This window comes from Typha latifolia, chromosome 9 (assembly GCF_019914945.1).
Source record: "Typha latifolia isolate L0001 chromosome 9, TyphaL0001v2, whole genome shotgun sequence".
NCBI classification, from domain to species: Eukaryota; Viridiplantae; Streptophyta; class Magnoliopsida; order Poales; family Typhaceae; genus Typha; species Typha latifolia.
The window spans coordinates 1,265,202-1,291,028 of record NC_133094.1 but is presented as its reverse complement, the minus strand read 5'-3'; the positions used below and the strand labels follow the sequence as shown (position 1 = coordinate 1,291,028).

The 25,827-nt window shown below is 37.1% G+C and overlaps 4 protein-coding genes across 4 annotated transcripts; 2 read left to right on the top strand and 2 right to left on the bottom strand.

Annotated features, from left to right (window-relative positions):
• Positions 1–1,877: 1,877 nt before the first annotated feature.
• On the bottom strand, positions 1,878–4,893 carry LOC140794664 (diphthamide biosynthesis protein 3). The gene is made up of 2 exons (XM_073146788.1): positions 4,551–4,893; positions 1,878–2,227 (listed from the first exon to the last, which is right to left on the bottom strand). Exon 1 carries the CDS (start codon positions 4,803–4,805, stop codon positions 4,560–4,562), a length of 246 nt encoding a protein of 81 aa, XP_073002889.1. The 5' UTR covers positions 4,806–4,893; the 3' UTR covers positions 1,878–2,227; positions 4,551–4,559.
• Positions 4,894–5,558: 665 nt separating this feature from the next.
• Positions 5,559–8,664, top strand: LOC140795801 (uncharacterized). The gene is made up of 3 exons (XM_073148586.1): positions 5,559–6,006; positions 7,796–7,889; positions 8,360–8,664. Exons 1-2 carry the CDS (start codon positions 5,601–5,603, stop codon positions 7,864–7,866), a joined length of 477 nt encoding a protein of 158 aa, XP_073004687.1. The 5' UTR covers positions 5,559–5,600; the 3' UTR covers positions 7,867–7,889; positions 8,360–8,664.
• A 5,613-nt stretch (positions 8,665–14,277) lies between these two features.
• Positions 14,278–19,523, top strand: LOC140795027 (uncharacterized membrane protein At1g16860-like). The gene is made up of 5 exons (XM_073147383.1): positions 14,278–14,580; positions 16,660–17,613; positions 18,171–18,326; positions 18,512–18,723; positions 18,996–19,523. The coding sequence occupies exons 2-5, from the start codon at positions 16,723–16,725 to the stop codon at positions 19,186–19,188; spliced, it is 1,452 nt and encodes a 483-aa protein (XP_073003484.1). The 5' UTR covers positions 14,278–14,580; positions 16,660–16,722; the 3' UTR covers positions 19,189–19,523.
• Positions 19,524–21,266: 1,743 nt separating this feature from the next.
• On the bottom strand, positions 21,267–24,717 carry LOC140795795 (F-box/kelch-repeat protein At1g51550). The gene is made up of 2 exons (XM_073148577.1): positions 24,173–24,717; positions 21,267–22,561 (listed from the first exon to the last, which is right to left on the bottom strand). Exons 1-2 carry the CDS (start codon positions 24,600–24,602, stop codon positions 21,603–21,605), a joined length of 1,389 nt encoding a protein of 462 aa, XP_073004678.1. The 5' UTR covers positions 24,603–24,717; the 3' UTR covers positions 21,267–21,602.
• Between the last annotated feature and the right edge of the window lie 1,110 nt (positions 24,718–25,827).

Sequence of the window (25,827 nt, the reverse complement as noted above, 5' to 3'; positions counted from 1 at the left end):
TATAAAATAAAATTTATCAGAAGTACGGATCTTATAAATTAAAAGTACTAATCACTTTCTAAATTAAAAGACTTAACTATTTTTTAATAAAAAATAAAAATAACAATAAATTGATAGAAGTTGATACTCTTTTCTTCAAGGATAGCAATAAAAAAATACTTAAATTTTAATTTTTTTTATTGGTTATCTACATATGTAAAATATCTTATATACCATTTAATTTATCAACAAATAAAAATTATTTTTAATATGGAATCACTACTCAATTAGTAGAATTCTATTATTTAAAGCATTGAGAAAAAAACTCTAGTATAATTCTATTTCTCATCACTTTGATTGATTTATTTATTTATATTTATTTGCTCATCACTTATAGAATAAGAATAAATTTATTCTAGAATAAGTTTCGTTCTAACTAAATAACATCTTATTTTAGTCTGGTATAGTAATCCACCATTCTCTCTCATCTTATTACATACAACTTTTAAAAAATAATTTAATAATAATCTATAATAAATTATATTTACTATTTTACCCCTAGATTAGACAATATTTGATTATACATCGTTGAGATTCTCTCTATCCGCTATCTCTTCTATTAAATATCGGTCATCTTAGCTATAGTTTAAATTTTCTCTCTCATCTATCTCTTCTTTTAAATATTAATCATCTGTTGATATTTTTTTTAAACTAGTAAATTCTGTAAAAAATTAAAATAAAATATATTAACTCTGCACACTTTTTTCACAATGTGGGCTTATAACCTCACAATACACTGCAGTGCTGGTTTATAACCTCGCATTACAGTGTAGATTATCTAGTACATGGTTATTTTATATAAAGAGAGCAAAATTATTTTCTCACAATGTGGACTTGTAAATTTGCATTACCCCGCAATATATAATTATTAAAGATATAAAGTATTTTAAGTTCGCAATTTTAATAAAAATTAATTTTATTTTAGAAAAATACTATTTACTACTATTTTAACATATATTTAAGAGGATTTTCATCATTTAGTATAAAACATCATCAATTCCCAATACAAATTTATAATTCTTCAATATTTAAATATCAACTTTATGTCTTAATATATAATTATTATTTCTTATACTAGTATTGAACTAAATAATGTAATAGCTTATACTAATATCAACCCTCTTCTTAAAATATTAAAAATTAGAATACTTATTCTACGAGTGAACAGCATAATATTTTCAAATTACTCGGACCGAATTATTTTATTTTGAATACGGCAGAAAAGAAAGCATGGAGATCAAATGATAATATTCATATGGATGTTCCCCGAGGAGATCTTGCACCACATTTGGATGTAGAGAAGAGGTTTTCCACTGTATACTAGACCTCTTCCCTGATAATATTCACGTAGATTGCTGTCAAAATATAAACAAGGAACAACTGAACAAGACATCATCTTCATTACTAGGGCAAGTTTTCAGTCTTCTGCACTGGCATGCTCTCTAGGCATTCCAAACAAGGATGACTGCACTGGATAGATATGAAGAAGAAAATTGCAAGAATAGCAATGCTACAAATTTGGCAGATGCATTGGAGAAATCCACAAAATAGGAAGACTAGATTAGCCTTCATTTATCTAGAAATGAATTCTAGCTGACAAACTGAATTAACCATCAATTATTGGGAATAAAACTATAATACAATGAAGTGCAGGAATCAACTTTGTAACATTGCCACGAGTTTGCTCATTTCCTTCTATTCTTTTGTCTTCTCCAAAAAGTCTCCTAACCAATCAAGCTGAGATTTGGAGAGCAATAATAAGACGCAACAAGACCATGTCTGCTAATACAAAGCGCGAGTTAACATAACAACCAAATGAAAGGTAACAATTCTTGAGGTTGCAAAATTGTGAACTCTAACATAAACATAGGGCAAACTACTGACAATAAGCTGTAACTATTACATGATCAAAAGAAAAACTCACAATGCAACAAAAGAGAATAAAGCAAAAATTTCTCTCAAGACACTACTAAGATTTCTCAAAGACAATTGAGAATATGAATATCATCTACAAAATGACTCTTTCCTAGTATACATTCCTCTGTATAAGAAAACACAAGTGGAATAATTTGTGATTAGATGAATTCCATTTGAAACTTCTGCAGCTAAGATTTCGCAACCATCTAAGTTGAAAACCAGCATGTCTGCACCATATTCAGCACACATGCAGTTGACAGTTAGCTCCATCCTGCAACAATAGATTGGTCAGTTTCAGAGATATATTCCGTCACCTGTTCAGAAGCAATAAGCTGAAGTGCATGAAAGCATAAACACTTTTTCTCTATTTTGTCCTTCTCAGTATTACTGCGATGCAAAAGGTTCAAGGATATAAATTATTTCGGCAACCAATATCTCATGGTATCAGTCATCTCCTTATGATCAAAATGGTTTCAACTCTTTCCTACATTCTCTCTTTTATCAATTCTCATTTACAAAGGTACGCCAAGTATTTTATAAAGAAGAAGCAGATATAAAAATTTGTTTGTTTTAACTATAGATGTCTCCATTCCAAATTCAGATCAGAGTGAGTATATCTTCATGATGGAAATGAACGTCCTTTTTTTCTCCCTCAGAGTCACAGACTAAATGCATTCCTCGTACCAGATTATATCATCATCCCATTTAAAAATTCAAGATGTGGTTGATCAGTGGAAAACCTTGCATAAAGATGAAAGGGACCATGGACAAGGATTGAGACTAATAATCAATACTCATCTTCTTCACAATGTGGATATGTGAGAGTGGTTTCAGATTCAACAGATAACATCAAACAGTCAGACAGAAATGCAAATAATTTACCTCATAACAGGAATTATAGTGTAGGTTAATGAGAATAAGGACTCTCCTACTCCTGTACAATGGTCAACATATTATGCCCTACTTGCACATGAAATAAGCTACTGAAACTATGATTCTACTGTCATAATTACATCTCATAAGTACTATGTAGGGCTGTCAAAATAAACGAGCGGCTCAGGCTCGGCTCGACTGAAGCTCGAGTTCGGCTCGGCTCGGCTCGGTTAGAGATGAGCTGAGACTGAGCCGTCGAAACTGGCTCGAAATTAATATCGAGCCGAGCCTGAGCTAGAGCCGGCTCGCTCAAGCTCGACTCGATAGGCTCAGTATAAAGGGGTGAGAAAACCCTAATTTCCAAATCCCATATTCACACCTCCTCCTCCTCCTTCAGCACCCGTGCTCGTGGGGCATCACCCTAACACCCTTCTCCTCCTCTGACAAGACTGACACTTCCCTCGCTTTCGGGTCCAACGCTCACCTCTTCCCTCGATGTGAGAACTGCTACGCCTTCGAAGTTGCCTGATCCACCAAGAGCTACCACGCCGCGCTTCAATCACTGTCGTCCATCTATGTCGGAAGCCAATCGACTCAATCAGATTGTTTCTCGTGGTTTCTGAGGCTGCTCGGCAGAGCCTGAAGAAGAAAGTACTCTCCTTTTCGCCATGGCGGAAGCCCGAGTACATGCTAACCAAATGGCTCTCCCCACACCATCGAGGGGCCGTTCCAAACCCCCCAAAGGAGAAGATCTCGACCGTCAACTTTTTCGGCAAGTTCGAGCTACGGTTCAACGACCCCGCGGTCCCGTCCTCTGCCGGGGCAGAGGAGCATATCACGGTGGTAGTGTCACCATGGAAGCGAACGGAACTGAAATCGAAGCTGAAACCCCAATCTAAAGTCGTCACCGGCTTCCCCGCCGTTCTCTGAGAGGCCAACACAGTCTCCGAGAGTTCTCTGTTTTTTTTTCTTTTTGCTTTGTTTTCTCTTCCTTTTTTGGAGAAGAGAAGCGAAAAATATTTTTTGTTTTATTGTCGATTTTGATGAGATTACTAAGAGACATGTCTTTTTTTTAACTCTTTGCAAAAGGGAGCTAAAATAGCTTGTGGCTCGGCTTGGGCTTGATCTGACTCGAGCCGGCTCGGCTTGAATGAGGCTTGATAATAAGCTCATTTCAGGCTCGGGCTCGGTCTGGCCCGGCTTGGGCTCAAGTTGAGCTGAGCCGAGCTTGAGCAGAATTCTAAGCCTTGAAATTAATTTCGAGCTGAGCCTGAATCAGAGCCAGCTTGCTCGGGCTCAGGCTCGGCTGGTTTACACCCCTACTACTATGTCATGGATGAACACGTTTCAAAAGAAATAGACCATGCCTAACTCTCAGGAGAAGTTTGTCCTGCTTAGAAGTTTCAACAACTTATTAATCCTAACCATATGCATTATATAGAAAAACTAAAAATAGGCACACTTAAGAAGCACTAATATAACAAAACAAGTAGAAAATAATTCTAACCATCACAAACTACGCATAACAACAGTCGTAATTAATAAATAAAAGACCCAGATTATAATCATACATTGAAAAAGAGAGAGCAAACTTTATCAGATCAAAGGCCCAAAACACACACACACACACACAAAATCCATCTTTTAAGAAGAGAAATCCCCACTCGTAACCAAAACAATCAACAGCAGCACGACAGAGAGAGGGAAATCAAAGCCCTAACCAGATCGCTTCAGGCGACCGCGATGGGCCGGGGCGAGGGCTTCTTCTGGGGAGGCGGTTTCTTATCAGCGAAGTCCTCGGGGTTGTAGACGACGGTAATGAAGAGGGAGCAAGAGGGGCACCGGGCAATCTCCTCCCCGGCGCGGAGGTCCTCCTTCGTGATCTGGAAGAGGTCCCCGCAGGGGCAAGGGTACGTGAAGGCCTGGAGTTCCTCACTCCACTCCATGTCCTCGATCTCCACCTCGTCGTACGACATCGTCTCCTTCCTCTATTCTCTCCTCTCTCTCAAAATTCGATCGCCGCCGCGGAGAGAGCACGTAAAAGAGGTGAATTTTAGAGGAGGATATAGAAAAGGAATGTAGAATATTAATCGGAGAAGGGAAAGCGGTGATCGGATTTAAGTTATTTCGGGTCAACTCCGGATCCGTATATTAGCGTATCGGTTCCAAGTGGATCTATATCCGACCCGACAACTCTTTAGGCCTTTCAGGATTGGGTCAGGCTAAGTAGGGTCCATTCTGGCCCAAAGTATTAGTGCATGAAAAGTTGAAAAATGGAAAAAATAAAATTATTGGGATAAATATTCTCTGCATTTTCTATAAAAAAATTGCATATGGTTTGCAATACAAACATACCCTAATAAGTAATAACCCTTTAAATTAAACATTTTATATCATTATTTTCAATTAGAGGCTTGCTTTCTTTTAACTCAGCAAAGCAATATCAGTCATAATTCTAGGAATATTATAAAATTATGGTGATTAAAATTGCTTTAACTTTTGACAATGATAGTCTCTTTTGAGGAAAACTAAACCCTAAAAAATTTACTTATAAAGAGTAAATAATGAGATTCAATATTGTAATTTTATTAGCAAAACCATGGGCCCACCCAGCCCACGGCCCATAGTTGTTATTACCAAACCTAACAAGCATATCGGGTTATCGGATCTTACCGTTACCGGGAAAACCCAATTTAATAAATTCCCCGGCCCTCGTCTCTCTCGCGCTCTCTCGACTTTTCTCCATCCTTCTCCCTCCCTCCCTCCCTGCCATGGCTCGTCTCCTCTCTCAAACCCTAACCCGCGTATCAAAAAATCTAGCCCTAACCCCTTCTCCATTCTCCCTGCTCTCCCGCCGCACCCGCTCGAGCTTCCCGGAGAACCTGGAACTTATCGAGATCGAGGTCGAGCGGGATCCCTCGTCTGCAGCGGTGGCGGCGGAGGTGGAGGTCCTTGGGATGCGGCTACTCGAGGAAGCTATCCATGGGATAATCGTGCGGCGATCTGCGCCTGACTGGCTGCCCTTTGTCCCCGGCGCGTCCTACTGGGTCCCGCCAAGGAGGCGGCCCTTGGGATTCGCGGAGCTCGTGAGTAGGATGGCGAATCCCATGACGGAGGAAGAGGAGCTGGCTTTCACTACCGTGCGCGGGTGGCCCTCAGCGTCTTATTTTCTGGAAGGTGATATTTCTGATCTTAGATCTTTTGGGTTGGTTGATGTATTTTGTCCCAAAGTTGTGTTTACTCCGTGAGAAAAAAAGATTGAATTTTGATGCAGATTTTTTTTTTTTTTTTTTTGCTGATTAGTTAGCCATTTGCTTTACTTACATAATCATTGTATCTATATCGATTTTGTGGATATTTAATTAGCTTGGCTTGTAAGAACATCATGATGTTCCTTTTTCTTCTGATGCGAGTTTTTTTCTCTTATCTTTTCACTTTGAATGCTTTGATTGTTACCATGATGAACAAGATATGTTTAGTTCCATGTCCTGAAATATTACTTCTTACTAACCTGAGCGCAAATCACAACTAAGTAAAGAAGCTAATAATTTTGGTATATTTACGTTTCTTGTCATGCATAATCATTTTAGATTGGCAGCAGATTATGAAATTTTCTCAGTGCGTTAATGGGGCCTTTGGAACTATGAGTTTCTAGACGTTGATGCCATGTTATAATATACATGCTCAGAAATTTATTATCAGTTAAAAAGAGCAGGATACAACGTGGTTTCCTACAACCTTTTCACCACCATAAAAAGCAGCTCAAGATTCCACCAGAGCTACTCAAAATGCCATAAATAAGTGATTCAGTCTAAGGAGAACCTAAACAATTATTGCAAGAAGAACAATGACACCTCGTAATGCCTCTTGAGCATCATTACAAACACTAGATCAACAAGCTCCCAAGACATCTCAAGCTATTTCAAAAGCATATCTGAAACTGCTTGAATGCAGTAGTCCCTTCTTCAGGTTTCAAAAAGAATGTCATAGAATTGCAGTCAGGTGTCGGGATCTCAAAAGTAAACTCAGCATTAGTAGGAGAATCTATTACCACATGCTCACGGGGACAGATGGACTCAAGTTATTCTGCCATGAATGACATCGAACACAAAATGATCATCAATTTAACTGTCTCATGAGACTTCCAGCGTAGATGGTAATTGGTTTTGCTATATTGAGTGGGTCATAGAATATCAGACTCAACTGCAGGTGATCCAATGGTTTCAGCTCAAAGAACTTTACTATTGAGTGAAAGCCATTTCCAATGTTCTTCAACTTTTGCCATGTAACTGATACTTCTGAGGAACATGATAAGACAATTATTCCTAGTTGTCACCACCTCATAGTCGTCAGCATCAGAAGCCAAACATTAACCCCATAAAGCATCAACATCTGGAGCATGTATATTTACAACATGGCAGATGCAGCCACTCAGTTCTATTCTCTTAATAGCAGATAAATGGTAATGGAAAACAGTGTATGGGAAAACAAATCCTGTAGTCCTAGAGCACGTATATTTAAATTGAAGAATCACATGATCTATATTGGTAAGCTTTGGTTCTGCCATACAGAAATACAGATTTCTTACTTTTGTTTCTCGATTATGCAGCAAAGTATTTTGCTTAGTAGGATAGTGATGGTGCTGATTGTAATGTCAAGAAGCAGCGGTCATGAGATCTATGGCTTAACATTTAAATTATGATTTCTAGTTATGCAACAGATATAACTCCAAATAAAAAAGAACTATAATTTTCACGTGTGTGTGTGTGTGTTTCCCTCCTGTCTATAGCAGCATATCATGATTGGTTGTTCACATCTAGTAGTGAACTGAGTCTGTTTAAGTTTCAGACCGTTGCTCGTCTTGATTTTTAATGACTTTCAGCTTATGGGTGAATGACGAAATAGATGATTTTGTTCCTTTATTTTCTGCTTTGCTGGCTCATTACTTGCTCATTTGACTAATCAGGCGGGTCTCCACATCCTGTGAAGAGGAGGCCGAAAAAGGTTACAGCCCAAACTGATGATGAAGAAAGTTAACTTTTTATTTGACTTGACAATCAGTAAGTCCTTATGCTGCATCTCTGAAGGAATAGTCTTCATCTGCATCTTTATTATGAGGTATTTGGAGGTTTAGACATATGCTTTGCCTAGATAAGATCTAAATAGCAACTGAGCATGCATATCAATATGTTAGTATTTGCGCAGCAGGTGAGAGAATTGATGCCATGATAGAAATAAGCTTCAGCTGTGGCTATTGAGATAAATCATAACTGCTAATTCGCCCTTCATATAGTTCTTTCATATTTTTCTTTCCTAAGTGTGGATTCATCATCAGTACTGATGGACGATTTAGGTTTGTAACTTGTTGCATGATTACTGAGAAAAAGCAAAGAACGTATATAAAAATTGCACTGTTAGGGTGCACAACAATCCACACCCCGATTGTTATCATCATAATTCCATAACAATTAAGCAGTTATGCTTTACCAACTTATCCAGGAGTAATGAACTGTTTGTCTCTGATGAACAGGCTCTGCCACCATTCAGTTTGGAAGTGTCAGGCCTTTGCGTTCGTGAAAGCTGTACATAGCTGGGGAGGGATCTCGATGCTTTAGCAGCTACTAAAAAGAAAAGAACGGAGAAGAAAAGAGAAGAGAATAGAAGAAGATGAAGAAAAAGAAGCAAGTGCTGATGTAATTTAATTTTCTTATATAAGTTTTTCTAATGTAATGCCATCTATCCCCTTCTCATAATGTATTCCAGTGTAGTATTTCACAGAACCATGTCAGTATTAAGATAGATTAGTAATCTGCATATGCTTGCTTCTTTGGTCAACTACTTTGAGCTATGACAGTTGACTTCATGTCTCTTGCCTCAAATATATAATGACTTACTCTGATAGGAAATTATTGTGTAAATAAAAGACTAATTTAGAATAAAAACGTGTTTTTCTTTCTCATCGTGAAGAACAACTTATTACTTATAAGGGAGGCCGCAATTATTAATTTCTGGTCATCTCCCTCAATCGTATCGGATGCCTCTATTTCCAATCAAACAGAGAGCTTTAGGGTTTCATCGGATCTCGGAAGCGGCACTCGTTGCGCTAAGTTCCTGCTACAACGTACTCAAGGTGACAAGGTGACGAAGGTGAGGGACCTCCCAGCTACATTGTCAAGTACATCGAGACGAGCTCAGTCGTGGTCTTCTCCTACCTCATCGCCCTACCCGAGGAGCGCCGCCACCACGAGCACCAGCAGCATGCCGCCGCCGGCCATCACTGATCCTAATCGTCGATCCCCCTTATCAGGTACCCTCGAAACCCTGATGTGGTTTGCCGTCGTTAACAATTTGCTACTTGGGAATATATATATATATATATATATATATATTTATTTATATATTGTTTCTCTATGCATTGATAGAATGATAGTTTTATATGTTAGAAGGTTAAAGTTCTCCGTGAGAATTTCCTTTCTCAACATGGCTAGTTAAATCAATCAAGTATATTTCAACAATTTTATGAATTGGAAAATACCTGGGGCTGTTATATTGTTTCAATTGCTTGCCAGTTTGTTTACAACTGAAGTGTACTCCAAAGCTTGAATAGGTTTATGAAATAAAAAACAACTGTGGAACAGGTTTTTGTAATGGATCTTCCAAATTGAATAACGTGCAAGTTATTCTTTTCGAGAGTTTCGTGTACTGCGTGAACTTGGGAATCTTCTTTTAAGTGTTTATCAGTACGCGTGTTGAGAGATTGTCATGTTGGTGCAATTATGAAATTAGACATAATACAATTGGAACAACAGTTTCACGGTGAAAACAGAGTTTCAGTCCAAATGAGAATTAGCGAAAAATACTTGGATGAGTTTGGCATGTGATAGCTAGTTTTCATTTTCCAGCTGAATTGTCCACCTTTCCTTTTGTTCTTTTTGGTGGTTAGATCAGTTAGTTCATTATGCTACAGTTGGTTTTTGCTACAAAGTTCAAAAATCATGGAAGGCAAGGAAAATAAAAACTTAATAGTAAATGAAAGTGGTTGGTAATCCTTATGCTTTTGATATCTATATATATATAATCAAGGGAGTATGGTGTTTCTACCAGCAAGGAACTTGAGCACATTAGTCCAAACAGATAGTTATGTCACAATTCAGGTGGTGGCACAAGATAGATTCTAGATGAATGTATAGTCAATTTGAATTTGGAAAAATTGAACAATGACAAGGTTACGATGCTCCATAATAGAAGAATGGTAATGGCGATTCGCTGATGCCTGCTAGGTCTAATGCTTGACTGGTAGAGTGGTAGTGTAATCTGCAAGTATGTTAAACCAAGTGGATACAAAGTAACCATTATTGTACTTTTACTTTCTCTCCTTTCTTTATTAGCATGCTGTGCCATCATACTTGTCAATCTTTAGATAAAACTCCAGTAACCTTTTGCTGTATATCTTCAAAGAGTATCCTTGATTTCATTTTCTTTTTTGTTTATATAACTGCTAAAGAGGATTAGAAGGTACTCCTTCATTAAGAAAATGAATCAAGTAAATAGTATGTTGTTCTGTATTATTTTTTTTAGTTGGATCTCACTCAAATTGCATTGTTTTTCTTATCAGGATTGGAGAATTTTTATGTGGATGGTTCAAGACATAAAGGATTTAGGATTGTCAACAACTCCTCTGTTTCTTCTACCGACTGCAGAAATCAATTGAATTCACTATTCGTGTGATCTCCTCTTGGCATTTATTTATCATGAGTAGGAGTAAATGCTTTGTGCTTACTGATTTATCGCATACTTGGCTTGTTTTGTATAGTAAGATCTGAATACTTCTTCATATATAATCTTCAATAGAGAAAGTGATTTATACAACAACAGTGCTTATTTAACCTCAGTTGTGTCATTGCCAAGATTTCATTTCACATTTGCACAATGTTTCACCTGTGAATATTTCCTGCCAAATCTTCTAGCAGTCATTGTTATGTTTTGATTCCAATCTTCCATGGCGAAATATTTCTTTGTAGACTTTTAACTTGCTTACATTTCTCGACTTCTGTCGGCAACGACCGATAATTACGACGATAATTGTGCCATTTTTAAACTCCTTTCAAATTTGATTGTGCTTTATTTGAACTATGCACCAAGTTTGTCTATGTTGATTAACTTAGATGAATTTTTTTTTGTTGTAGCATTTATGTGTATGCTTACTAACTCAGGCATTATTAGATATTCTTGCAAATGGCATCATTGGTGAGCTCAGCTCATTCTAATTAAGCAGGTATTAATTAATTCTTTTAATACGAGAAAACGACTCCATAGCATGGCCCTACTCCATGAAAAATAAATAATGCTACGCAAACTTACTTCACATCACTAACCTAAACACTTGTCCTTGCTATCATTGTGTTAACGTGTCCCTTCTTATTTAAAACATTTAATCCTGCATTAATGCACGTAAGCGTACTTGATTTGCTTATTAATGACCTCAGTGCAAGCATTATAATGCAATAAAGTTGGCAACTGCCATTGGGTTCTCACCTAATATTCCTATTCACAGGACTATTCCCCTCATAAAACCCTCTATATATTATATTCTTCAATCACTTCTAATAATAGAGAAAAGTACAAATAACACCATACATTTTAATTATATTTTTAAATAAAATTAAGCACCACTTTATTAAAAGAAAAATATCAAGCCACACTCTGAATGTAATTTAACTCAACAATCATCATCAGTCAATATGCCACCAAAAATAAATTAGTGATCTATGTGAAAAATCCAAGTATATATGGTTACAATAGTTACTTTATTTATGGTATAAAGTATTTATGAGCTAGAATACTACTCCCTATCTTGCATTTTAAATTTAAATTATGTGACAGCCCAAACTTGCCCTTGTGAAAAATTATACTCTATGGATGTGGACCATGTTATGACAATGCCACTAGTCCAGTTCATCAAAACAATTTTTTTTTTCTTTTTGTTACATCTAATGAGTTGCTTAACCTCATTGACCAAATTGCACCAATTTGTCTGATGGTATAAGACAAGATTAGACCTTTGGACCAAGTTGTTTGTTGGTCTAGGTGTGATAATGAAACAAGTAACAAAGTAAAATGCCAATCTAACTGTGTTCATGTGCATGATCTGATGTTATTCATTTCATATTTGACCCATTTGATATTTATTTGTTCAAAAAGTTATTAAAATTCTTTTTAATTAATTACACTTAGATCATCTGAACTATTGCTCGTTTTTCACATACGCTTTCATTTATTTTATTCGACGCATCGACCTATTTAGAGGAATTAAATGTCGCAACAGACAAAAGGAAATTTTATATATAGTTCAGAATAATAAGTTGATTTTTTTTAAAAAAAATTTATTTGCTAATTTATGATCACCAAAGTCTAATCATAAAGAAGTGGTTACCATTAATTAATATTAAGATTTGATAGCAGAAGTTCTTGAGTCTCTACTTTTCCACACAGCTTTTGGTGCCCATGATTTGAGACCTTCAACTTGAAAATTTCCAAAAACTTAGTCTCTGTTTTGCTTTTCTTTTCAAAAAAAAAAAAAGAATTTCTCTTTTGGGACAAAAATGCTATTTTAGGTGAGGAGAAAACAGTGAAAGGGACACTACTCATCCATGCACACTTCAATCAACCAACATGCAATTGTGGTTCAAAAACATCCTCTAAAACTTAGGTTTTTAGTATTAAAATAGATTAAATATAATCATATTTATATTCTACAAACTATTAAAAATATATATATAAAAAAAAGCTAAAGGTACCAGACCATCTTCAAAGAAGATAAAGATATTTTACTAAATTAAAAATTCTCTCTTTCTTTTTTCTACTCATACGACTCCACATAACTCAGATATAATAATTTTATAGATAATAAATATAACGAAAACTTAACAAAGAAGCATTTAAGATATTTGTAATAGTTCAAAAAAGACGTGAAAAAGGGTAACAATTCATAGTGTATAAATATAATTAACCCAAAGAATTATTATTATTATTATTATTATTATTATTAAAGATAATCTTTTGTTTGTGAAAGAGTGTGTGTGTGTGGGGGGCCCTAGTTGATGAGTGATGCCAAAATAGGTGTTGGCATGCAAACCAAAGGCATGAGGGGATTAAGAGTGGCCCACTCTCTCTCTCTCTCCCCCCATTAGACAACCATGTGATCTTAGCACTCACCCCTCCCAACCCAATGGCAGCTTGGAACAACCATACTGCTGTTTGGTGAATCTCATTACCCTCTCTCTCTCTCTCTCTCTCTCTCTCTCTCTCTCTCTCTCTCTCTCTCTCTCTCTCTCTCTCTCTCTGTATACATGTTGATGTTGTTAGCCATGGTGATGGTGATGGAGACTTCACATCCAAAAGCAGTGTGCAGTATTCACACCCAAAACCCCATGATTTGCTAAAGTACAGGGGACATTTTTGTCACATCCTAAAAATATTAAAGAATAAAAACAAATTAAATATATATATTTATGCTCAAAATTATTTTATTTTATCGTACTTAAAAAAATCTCAAACTAATCTCTGTCGTAACAAAAATAACTAAAGTAACCTATTTGTTAGAAAAGATATATATGTTTGTCTCGGATAATACTAAAATAATTATAATACTTGGTTAATTTTAATTAAAAAAACTAATAATCTTATTTTATTCATAGATTGAAAAAAAAAACCCTAGTGAAATTTTTATTTTTTATTTCTTTTTGGGCCGCAATCAATGGTGTTCACATCTAGCACCGAGATTGTGACAGTTGGAATCTTTGGGATATAAAGAAAATAATGGATTAAAAAAAGAGTTTGATTTTATGGGTCTAAATTCCAGTGGTGCCTGACATAGAATTTAATGAGTTGGAGATTGTAATTTGGTTAGACAAAATCATACTACTGTGTAAAGGATTCCTTAAAAGTTTTTTAAGACTCCAAATCTTTAAAAATTAGGAAATAATATTTACATAGCAAGAATTACTGTTGACTAGCCAATTATAACAACAAATTGATAACTATAACCCATATTCTATCTCTTTGAATCATATGAGGATATTTTTTATTATTATTTCTGAAAATATTACTCTTATTTGGAAGTCTAAGAATAATATCATAACTGATAATAAAAATATTTCAAGCTTATATATGTAAAGTTTTTTTTTTTTCTATAATCTTATTTTGAAAATTGAGCACATTGATTTTCTACATTAAATGAATGCTTTTGTATAACAGAGTAAATATAATTTATAAAAGAGGTGCGAATGAGTTTAATTTTACTATTATTAACATTTAGGAGTTAATTTTATGCGAAGAGTTAATAGAAATTTAAATTTTTTTAAAAAAAAAAGGAAATTCAAAATTTGAAAAGTAGGGGCATTTTAGTCATTTACTAATAAGTACAGTGCCATGAGGTAAGTGGGGGGTGGAGGGAGCTGGAAGGTGTGCGTCCACCTTTTTCTCTTCTTCTTCTTCTTCCTTTTTTTTTTAATTTTAATTTTTAATTTTCTTCTCAAATATATTTCTCTCTTTCTGCTTCTTTGGAGGCGAAGAGATACCACAACAGTAGAAGAGGAGGAAAAAGAAAAGTCCTCTTTTCTCTCTCTCTCTCTCTCTCTCTCTCGGACGACGATGGCGATAGATAGCAGCTCGAGTCCATCACTTTGTCCCTTTCGATCGGCGTAAACTTCCAAACCCCTCGATCTTTTCCGCTGCTATTGGAAATTTCAGGTAAGAAAGGAGGAATTTTTTTTCGCTGGTTTTGAGCTCTTCTTCGCGGGGTTTTGGGGATCTAGGGTCGTTGGGACCTCTAATCTGAGCAATGGGAATGCGGGGTTTTCTCTTGTTGCTTGTTTAAGATCTGGGTAGCGGAAAGAGGAGTGATTTCTGACTTGGGCCGGTTTCCAGAGCGTTGATCTGGTCTTTGGGGTTTCTTCTGATGGAGGAATGGGAATGCTGGTTTGGTCTTTTCTCCAGTCTGGGAAAGGCAGGGTTTATGTGGGTTTCAATCTCTTTTTGTGTAATTTCGTGTTTCTTTGGAGAAATTTAATCTTTTGGGCTCTCTTTTTAGTGGATTCTTTTTCAAATTTGTGGGCGTCTTCCAAGTTTACACTTTTGGTATACTATCCAGTCCAAATGGATTTTAATTGCTAAGGGAATTTGAGTAGATCTGCAACGGTGCGGGCTCATGTAACTCTTACGAGAGCTTACACTTAAAATTAAGAAAAACGAGGTTCATTAGTTCTTGTTCTAAAAACTGCAGATCTGGGCTTTGAATTGGAGCACTTTTTCGCAAATATTTTGGTGCCAATTTTGGTCTATTTTGTGAATTTTGCTGTGCGTCGACGTGTCCCAGAAGATGATATATGGATTCTGCCTTTTGATTTATTGTTATGGGAGATGTTCTTATCAGTAACATTCTGCAGTATTTGCAGAGAATTAGACTTCTACCTGAGATCTAATTCTGGCACCTTTTCCTCTCATTCCCTTGGATCTTCTCTGCTCTTGATCTGGTGTTGGTGTTTTGAATGGATGTTCTGCAAACTGACAAGCAGTCATGTTTTGCTAAGTGGGACCTGCTTTTCCAGTTGATCTCTCGATGTTGAAAATGTCAAGATTCTCCTAACTATATCAAAAGGGTGGGGTTTTAGTGTGGTCATTTCCGCTTATTTTTTTTATTTGGTTTCTGATAGAAATTTTCACCTGACTATGACCAATCTAAAGATTATTAAGTGAGACTTTTCTCAAGGTTTGGCATGAGTATCTAGACACAATCAGTTCCCCGCAATTCTGCATGATTTTCAGGGTTTCTGGGCCATTGACTCTGCCTGATTTCAATAGAATCGAAATATTAATTTGACTATCTGTCGTTCCCAATTTAAACTGTTAACTTTCAATTGGCCATCTGAAGGACTTCTTCCCGTTGGTTGATTTGCAATTTTTTTTTCATATTTATTTTCTTTGAATGGAGGTGATTCAATTGCTTCAATGAGTATGAGTCCATATGTAATGTGCAAGTTAGAAACCAAAGATGACCAGTTATCTAATTTTATCAATTTAATTTTGTTGTAGCTCAAGAGTAAACCATCTTAGAGATGTGATGTTTCTAGGATGTTTCTAGGATGTTTCTAGGATGTTTCTAGGACATCATTAGATACCATATTTTAGTCTGAATGTAGAAAGTACCATTGTGAATTACTTCCGATCGAGATGTATGGACCCATTGATGTAAGAGAAATATGAGAATGAACTTTGGAAGTATAATAGAACTAGCGCAAAGATGGATGGTTCTCAGCTTGAAGGTTTATTCTTTCAAATTGTTAATCATCTGATTCTATTCCATCTTCTAGAGAAAGAACCATTCTTCTTTTGCAAATAGCTTTTCTAAGTTGTTTAAGCATGTTACATTTGTTGTTGTTAGTTTATTGTCAAAGCTTGGGTAAGGTGGGAGGACGTCCTTGTAACTAGTGACAGAATTTGAATCTTTATGGACAAGACAAACTCGTACTTCTCTAGTACTTGAACATTAATGATGTATATTGATGTTATCAGATATCTTCTGGATTCTCTGCAAAAAAGACACATTATGACAATAAGTTCTTTGCTGCTTTATTCTATTTCATTAGACTATTATCTGCACATTTAAGTGTCTGCATAGACATATATATTCATGCTCTGACAATGTTTCTATTCTCTGTTTGCCAAGTTCTTTCAAGAAGTAGTGGATATTGTAGGTTTGGTTGAAATATTTTGCTCGTTAATGATGCCCCACCCCCTTTGTATATCAAAGCTAATATGTAATCCCTGTAGATTGTAGTGGAAAGTTTGCAACTAGGGTTGCCAAGGTCTAGCGGACTCAGTTGATCAAGCTTGATGGGTTCCAGATTCCCATCACATCAGCTCAGCAATGGCCTGTATGTCTCAGGCCGGCCTGAGCAGCCGAAGGAGAAGCCTCCAACAATGAGCTCCACTGCCATGCCATACACTGGCGGAGATATCAAGAAATCAGGTGAACTTGGAAAGATGTTTGATCTTCATGTGGAGAAGTCACGGAAATCTGGACCTCTTGCTAATGCTCCTTCAAGAAACACATCATTTGGAGGTGCCGCTTCCAACTCTGGACCTATCCTGGCTAATAGTGTTGGCCGGTCCAGCTACTCTGGTTCTCTTTCATCTGGAGTTCCAGTTTCTGGAGGGTCAAATAGACAAAAATCCAATTCTGGACCACTTAACAGACATGGGGAATCAGGTAAGAAATCGTCTGGCCCCCAATCTGGAGGAGTGACCCCAATGGCTCGCCAAAATTCTGGGCCTCTTCCACCAATACTTCCTACAACAGGGCTCATTACATCTGGGCCAATTTCCTCTGGGCCGCTGAATTCATCTGGCGCCCCTCGAAAAGTTTCTGGCCCTCTGGATTCTACTGGATCTATGAAGCTTCACAGTACTTCCTTTGCTCATAATCAAGCTGTCACGAATCTCAGCCAGGAGGATGAATATTCATTCAAAGGAAGCCTCCCAAAGCCAATACTCTGGTCTGTGATTCTACTTTTCGTGATGGGGTTCATTGCAGGTGGATTCATCCTCGGTGCAGTTCACAACGCCATTCTTCTTATTGTCGTTGTGGTTATATTTGGAGCAGTTGCTGCACTTTTCATTTGGAATACCTGCTGGGGAAGGAGAGCAATTATAGGGTTTATCAGTCACTATCCTGATGCAGAGCTCAGAACTGCTAAAGACGGACAATATGTAAAGGTTTCTGGGGTATGTGATCTATTGAAGATGGTTATAGTTAATAGAATAACCAGCATATTCTAGATTCAATCTGCTCCTAATTTTGTAGTTTATTCCTATCTGCTTGACTATACTTATGTTTGCCGTGCATTATACCATTATTTTGTCATTTTCATATATCATTAGAAACCATATTGCTAGATAGGATCTGATTATAAAAAAGTCTGCAAGAGTGTTTTACTTCATTGATAATTAAATTCACATAAATTACTCTCATTCCCTGTGTTTTCCAACTCCCCGCACACACTCTTACGAGGACCCTGAGAACACCTATCATTATCAATCTTAGCGTGCGGAACAAATGAAAAATAATCCCACTTTCTCTTCTTTTATTGCTTTGATCTATAAACTACATGGCATATTGTTTTCACTTTTGAGAACTCCATCCTTACATTTGTCATATTGTTTTGATCTTAAAAGTAGATGGCCCTTCATATGTCTTAGATTTATCACTTGACAGTCCATGTGAATCTATGTTATTTGTTGCCATTTATAATGCAAGAGATGATGGTATACTTTTCTCACAGGTTGTTACATGCGGTAATTTTCCCCTTGAGTCCTCATTTCAAAAGGTTCCTAGATGTGTCTACACATCTACTAGCTTATATGAATACAGAGGCTGGGACTCCAAAGCTGCTAATTCCCAGCACCGTCGCTTTACATGGGGACTAAGGTCAATGGAGGTGAGCTGACTATCATCAACTAAGTTATATCTGGGATAAAGTAATTTGTGATTCAAAGAGCCCATATCACATATGTATTTGAACTCTTGGATTTTGTCTTCATTGCAAAATTCTTCTAGGATCTCAGTTATTGTTATTATGATCATGATCTGACTTCTACGTTATAATATCTAATACTTTGGCAGCGTCATGTGGTTGACTTTTACATCTCTGACTTTCAATCTGGGTTAAGAGCATTGGTGAAAACCGGCTATGGTGCTAGGGTAACCCCATATGTTGATGAATCAATTGTTGTGGACATCAACCCTGACAACAAGGATATGTCCCCCGACTTCCTTAGGTGGTTGCAGGAGAGGAATCTTTCTAGTGATGATCGCGTGATGCGCCTGAAAGAAGGGTAACGGGAGCTTATTTGTTTTCTATCCATCATGAATTAGCATTTCATGAAATCACTTGAAATACTCTGCTTAATATCCAAGTATAGGAGTCATTATTGGAAATCTTTTGTTATTAGACACCTTGTTTTTTGGCCTACTCTATTAGACATCTTGCTTTGAAGTATACTTTTAAATTATTTTATCTTCTCATAAAGAAATTAATATTTTAATTACTCGGTGGATAATGAAACCCCCTCTTTCTGTATTTGACTAAATGCATTTCCTCCTGCAGGTATATTAAAGAGGGCAGCACTGTTAGTGTTATGGGAGTTGTCCGGAGGAATGACAATGTGTTGATGATAGTCCCTCCATCAGAGTCTTTCTCCACAGGCTGCCAATGGGCCAAATGCATACTCCCGGCAAGCCTCGAAGGGATTGTCTTGAGATGTGAAGACACTTCGAATAATGATGTCATACCAGTGTAGTGTATATGGAAGTTGATCCTGAAATGTTGGTTAAATTGCAACGTCGGAATTATTTCTTGGTTGATGGTGCATTAGAGAAGTGTGAAAAATGATGGTGAGCTTTGAGCAAGTATAAGATCGATGTGGTACTTACTGTGGGTTTGATTGTGCAGTCTTATGCGCTTTCCCTTTTTCTTTTTTGTTCATTACGCTTGAATACTTCTGTAACAAGGATGGCGTGATCAGTAGAGGACATCATGTATGTAAGGGAAATAGTTGATTGAGTCTATGTTTAGATCATATTCGGAATTACTTTTTGTAATATTGGGTTTGATATATGTTTGTGCCTCTCGCAACCGACTGTTTTCTCATTCGAGTATATTTGTCTCCTCATTGTGGTGATCCATCACCTGATTAGCTTGATGAAACGTATGTGAACACAAACTACAGTCTTGTTATTTGTTTTGCTGCCTTATAACTATATAAGGAGGTATTTTAATCTGTTCTCCACCTTAAGTAATGGCTTCTCTGCCTTTGAGTGAATTCTTTGTTTTCCATACTCCATCAAACTGTCGCCAAATGCCAATTAGATGTTCCAGAGGTATCTTTTTCTTAAGTTGGGAGAAACTAATTCGAACGAATTACTGTTTTCATGTAATTTATGTTTTCCGAGAGAAAAATGTTATTCACTTCTGATATAAGGTGAAAAATATCACATAAATTTGTTAGTTCTTCTACCAAAGGAAGTAACCATAAGTATTCCATTTCTAATCTAATCTAAGAGAATTAAACTACTTGGAGCAGAGCAGATGCTGTTTTTTTTAAACTCATTATATTTGTAGAAATTCTAGTGTGCTGAAATCTTTTTTTTTTTTTAACGTAGTATATCAACTAATGTTATTAATAGGTTTTGATGTGCTAATATATTTTGCTTTCTTTAAACCTTGATGACTGTTAGTTTCTTTTTGACTACTATTTAGCACCTCTTGTTAGCTTTTGTTTGATCTGAAATTCTCAAATATTTCGATCTTTTTTATTGACTCTTCCTCCTATTTTCTATCCTTTGTAGTACCACATGTGACAAATGAGAAAGAATACTCTACAAAGATCCTACCACTTTGATCTGGGACTCTGGGTAGTGGTTGTTCTGACAAGGATGGAGTTGGTTGCTGGAGTGCCTGTCTTTCTGCTTCTTTTTCATTGTCACACATTTTCTATTCACTGCACAAGTAGCTTCACTAAGAAATAGAAAAGAAATCCACCCCTTTCATGCGTATGCAATATGAATGGAAAGAATACCAAAATGGGCTATTGACTCAGTGATGGCATCATCAGAAAAGGCTCACTAGATTGAGATGTAATAATTGATACTTGCCAGTTTTACCATCAGATGAGGAGGAAAATAGAATCCAAAATCCAGTATCCCTCCTTGAAGGTGGCATGCCATGGCAAATTGGACTCAAGGAGGAGATCATCTTGTTCTGGGTCCCAAGAAGTCAGGTGCCCATACTGATTCAAACTGCAAGAACCAGACAATAATTCCTGAATGGAGCAGAAGGAAATTGATATGACAATGGCTTATCATAGGACCACAATGAGATATAAACTGTATGGTCCCCAGCATATATGCATGAAGGTGCACATGCTTCTACATGAATGGAGCCAAGCATACCACCAACCACAGATGATTTCCCATGCTCTATATGCATCACTTTAAATGCATCAGTACACTTGGACAAGAACAGATATAATTACTGCTCACCAAATCTTAAGAAATCCATATCTACAGTTTGGCTCTTCATTGTTGCAATGCAGTAATGCTAACTTTTCATAAGAAACTTACTCGCAGGTGGCTCAGATGAATTATTGCTTTGTTCATGGAGTGTGGTCCACGCCGTAAAATTATATCAGAATCGGTCACCAACCTTGGATTTTTCATCTCACTATATGCAACCGAAGGGGCCAAGAAGAACAGTCAATGACTGATTATTTTGATGATGATGAAGACAAAAGATGAGATGATGTCCATAAGAAGAGACTCAAAGCATGGAAGGCATGTCTTTCTGCAACCTCACCACCTGGATAGAACTTGTTCAGAATCTTAACAAAAGCTGAGGTCATAATTTTACTGTTTCACAGAGGAATAATACAAATTGGCATCATCAAAAGTTTACCTGATATGATTTATACAACCAAAGGCTAAACCATTATAAAATCAGACATAAAATTATATTGTACATCTCTGCTAGATATGTGCATGTAATGGAACAAGTTCTACTCAGCTGCATCTTCCATTTATTTTAAAAATTGTGTTCATTATCAGATCGCAGATGCTGATAAAGAGCTATACATCATGATGAGCTGGTAGCTATACAACAACGTTAACAGATTGATTTTTCATTTTATACAGGAGATTCCATATTTCCATCACACTCCTATGATTGCAGCATGAGCTCCATTTGATAGAGTTCCCCATCGAACCTCAAATCATAGGCTTCTGCTGGATAAATAAGACCATCCACCATTCCTCCAAAAACATAGATGTAGCGCCCAGAGCGGTCTGTGCATGCCCCATGGAAGGACCTATAATTTGGGCATTGACCTTCAATTACTAGCTTCTTCCACATTTTCTGTAGTGATTTTCTGGAGCCTGATTGAAAACTCAGTAGAGAAGGCACATCCAATACCCAGAAGTCATCCTTCCGGTGCCTATGTGAATCCTCACCACCATATATAAGAACTTTGCCTCCGAGTATGGGAGTTGCAGAGTGACCAACCCGAGGAAAGGGCATTTCACCCAGTACACTAGATAGCTCACACTTGAGCTCTTTCCATTCAGGGTAGATGCCACCAACATCGAAGAACCAAACATCATTGAGCACCTCATAACCTGAACCCCTTCCACCAAATAGAACCACGTGTGTCTGTCCAATCCATGTCAATGTGTGGCCTGAGCGAGGTGGAGGTGATGGGCGTGAATTCTCTATCTTGTGCCATCTACCAGATTTAAGGCCATCTGACAGATCCAGAAGCCATGTATCACTAAGTCGAAGGCCGTACAGTCCAATCCCACCATGGATCACCATGATCCTGTCTCCAACACAGCAGGCAGCATGGGCTCCACGAGGAGGAGGTGCAGATTGACCTACCTCTAGTAATCTCCACAAGACCTTGATCTCAAATGGACCTTCGCGAATTATTTGGCCAATCCATGTGTCATTTAGACGGACTCCACTATCATTAATACCACCGAAGAGGACTAGAGAGTCACCTACTAGGATGCAGCTCTGACCAAAACGCCCACTTGGCATGCCTGAATTCACCTGCTGCCAACTTAGTACCCTGCTGAATCCATTTCCAATATATGCCACCCAAGTATCATCCAGATGGCGGCCTAAATAGGACAAGGGGGAGTGTCAGACTATAACAAGGTTTGAATTTTGACAAGGTGGAGATAATTATCCTTGAAATGTTTCCAACTTATTAAAAGATAGGGAAAGACTCCACCTAGTGCATGAAGCTGAAGACAAGAAATCTCTTCACTGCCAGTTGTGGACTAAAGAGGACATATCTTATTGAGGTGTACTAATGTCAATATTCAGTATTTGAAAATTAAAGGCAGATAACTCGACATTGGTTGCTATATCTGGTACATCATCATGTAGAAAATAAGCATTCCACAAGGATCTATGCCTATGATTGATCAATAAATTTACTTGAGATTTCTATCAACTGGGATTGAGAAATTTATTAGACAAATAAGACTGCTAACAAGCTCACCTGCATCACGAATAACACTCCCTTCCATAGAATTGCCTTAGCAGAGAATATTGCACATTATGGCACAAATTCCTGAAAGGTTGGCATCAAACTAATAACTAGTCATGAACTTCTACTTCATTGTCCCACAGAGCCTCTTAAACTTAGGTTGATATTCATTAATTGATTCCATATAATGGATAAAAGGTAGGAGGATATCCATATCTGTCTTAGTTATAATCAGACCTAGGAACATGCCTTGCGGCACAAGTAGTTCTGTACTTGCAGAAGTGTTTATATTTTGTAGCAGCTCCATGCTGCATTCTTTTTCAGAGTTTCTGCTAAGATAATAACAGCATGGTTCCTTCTGGAGAACATATATTGATAAACAAGTGCTTGTACAGCAATGTCAAATTAAATGAAAAAAAATGTCACACTAATACCAGCTGTTCAAATTCCATCTGAGTCTCAGATACACATTGGGTGCATGACAGCTCAAATCAGGAGAACAACCTTAATGATGTTTCCTCAACTTATCAATAGCAAGGGAAAGAGGTTTTGGAAAATAAATTCCTAAACCTTGTGCTAGTATCTATTACTCTTTTATAACATTTTTAGCTTTCCAAACAATCTCGTGTAGGTGAGATACATTTGAGGCGCACCCAGTTCTTCAAAGTTCAAACATTCTACTAGGCTAACAGAAAATAAATAGCATACCCATGGGCAATAAATAGCATACCCATGGGCAATAAATGCACGAAAAGAAAGGAAGTTAAGTTTTCCAACAGTATTATGATGTGAAACTAACCTCATCAATGTCTGAACTATCCTTCTCCTGTCAACTGCATCCTTGATGTGTATTACTAATCATCAAAAGAGAAGAACAAAAACAAAAAGACCAGATCTAATTTTGGCTAATCTAATGGTCAACCAAATTCATCTAATCTCCATAAGTAGCTTTGTACCTCAATATTTCATCTTTAGCAGAAATGGCATCAAAGACCTTCGACAGTAAAGTAAAGGAACGGAATTGGCAGCAGGAGAATCCCTTTAGTAAAGTAAAGGTATACTAACTTCAACTTAATCAAAAGAGAATCCTTTATCAGGGGAATTGCAATTAATGTCGAACAAAAAAAAAATGTAACTATTAGAACCCATGAATCAATCAAAACCAAAAGGAACAAATGAAACAGCCCTAAAGTGAGCAAATTATGAAGCTGATAACTGAATAGAGAGGTAATCTAACCTCCTTCGCATCCCCCGCCGAAGAGAACAATCCAATCGTCGACGAAATTGAGGGAGTGAGAGGCCCTCGGAGTAGGAAAGCAGCCACCTTTACTCGAAATCCTACGGCAAGAAAGAGAACCCAACTGGGAAACTCGCCGGTAAAGCCTCTTCCAATACAATCCCGTCTTCTCGTGGGGCGCCAAGGTGCCCACCAATGCATCAACGGTACCACTGCCCCAATCCCTTCTGCAAATGGCTTCCCACAGGTTATTCGACGATCCCAGCGATCTAAACCTCTTGCAGGTCATGGAAAAAGAGAGTATGGAATCCGGAGGCAGGAGGTGGAGGATCGAGACGATATGGTCGCAGTCCACGTGGGTTATGCTCGCGGAGTGCCGCGATGAAGAAGAGGGAGAAGAAGGAGGTGGGCTCTCCGGGTTCGTAGCCATGGGACGAGTTCTCTCCAAGCTCTTAGGGGCGTGTGGGCTTCAACGGAGGAACCGAAGAATAAACGAACCAAAAGACGAAAGGCAAAGAGCTGGGCTTGGAGAGGCGAGGGCAAACAGGTAATTTTAATGTGAATGGTAGATTGGGAAATTTGGTATTGAATCTAAGGAGATGGTCAACCAATAGGAAGGAGAAATTGACAGAGGTTTTGATATTTTCAATTTCGCCTTTGTTATAGCAGTGCACGATTTTAGGGTAAAAGGAGATAAGGATTGGGAAAGAAAGATTAGATAGTTAGATTACATGGGATTTGGAGATAGAGATGTGTCTAAATTTATATATTTATATATATATTTATTTTATTTATTTATCAAGATTGGAAGTCGACAAGTGGCATGATTTCAAAGGCTTCCCACCTACGCGACGAATCGGAGGTAAATTGTAAATAATCTCATCCTATCATTTGCACTAGTTTCTTTTTTCTTTTTCTTTTTTTAAATTCACTAAATAAAATATAGATGTATAACTAGCAATAATAAAGGTAAAAATGCACAAAATTGGATGGAGTTGGTGAATTGTGTGCAAGCTCGATCAGTAGTACTAAATTATTAGATAGTTAATTAAATTATGCCATACATACAAGTTTAAGCAGGAATGACAATGGTTTTAAAGACACTGAAATAGATAAATCTAAAATTATAAATAATATAAACCGACTATTAAAATGAGATTTTTTTTTATTAGAATAGTATTAAATCAAATTAAAAAAGAAAAGTCAGAGCTTTGATGTACCTGTTTCAGAGAATATTCAAGTGGTAACGTAATGGTCTCTACTCTCAAGAGAGAGAGAGAGGGAGAGAGAGAGTTGCTATCAAAAGCAAAGATCATGAGCTTGATCAAGCAAATTAGCCACCAAAAGTATTTGTCAGGTTGTGATAAAAAAGACAAATAGTACATGCAGGCCAATTAAATAGCTAAGAGACAATAGACAGTGCTGAAGTCTTATCTTTTCAAGTTATTTGCATCTGCAATTTGGCTTCTCAGCAATCAGAGCATCATTCACTGTTCTTGACTGGTTGTTTCTGATGTCTTTGGCACACACAACTTCCATTAGTTCTTATGATTTACTGGCTTCATACTAGATGCCATTAGTTTTTGGCAGTAATTATTGATTTCATACACAAGAAATAACATTGTAGCGAATGTTCTAAATCTGATGCTAAATTT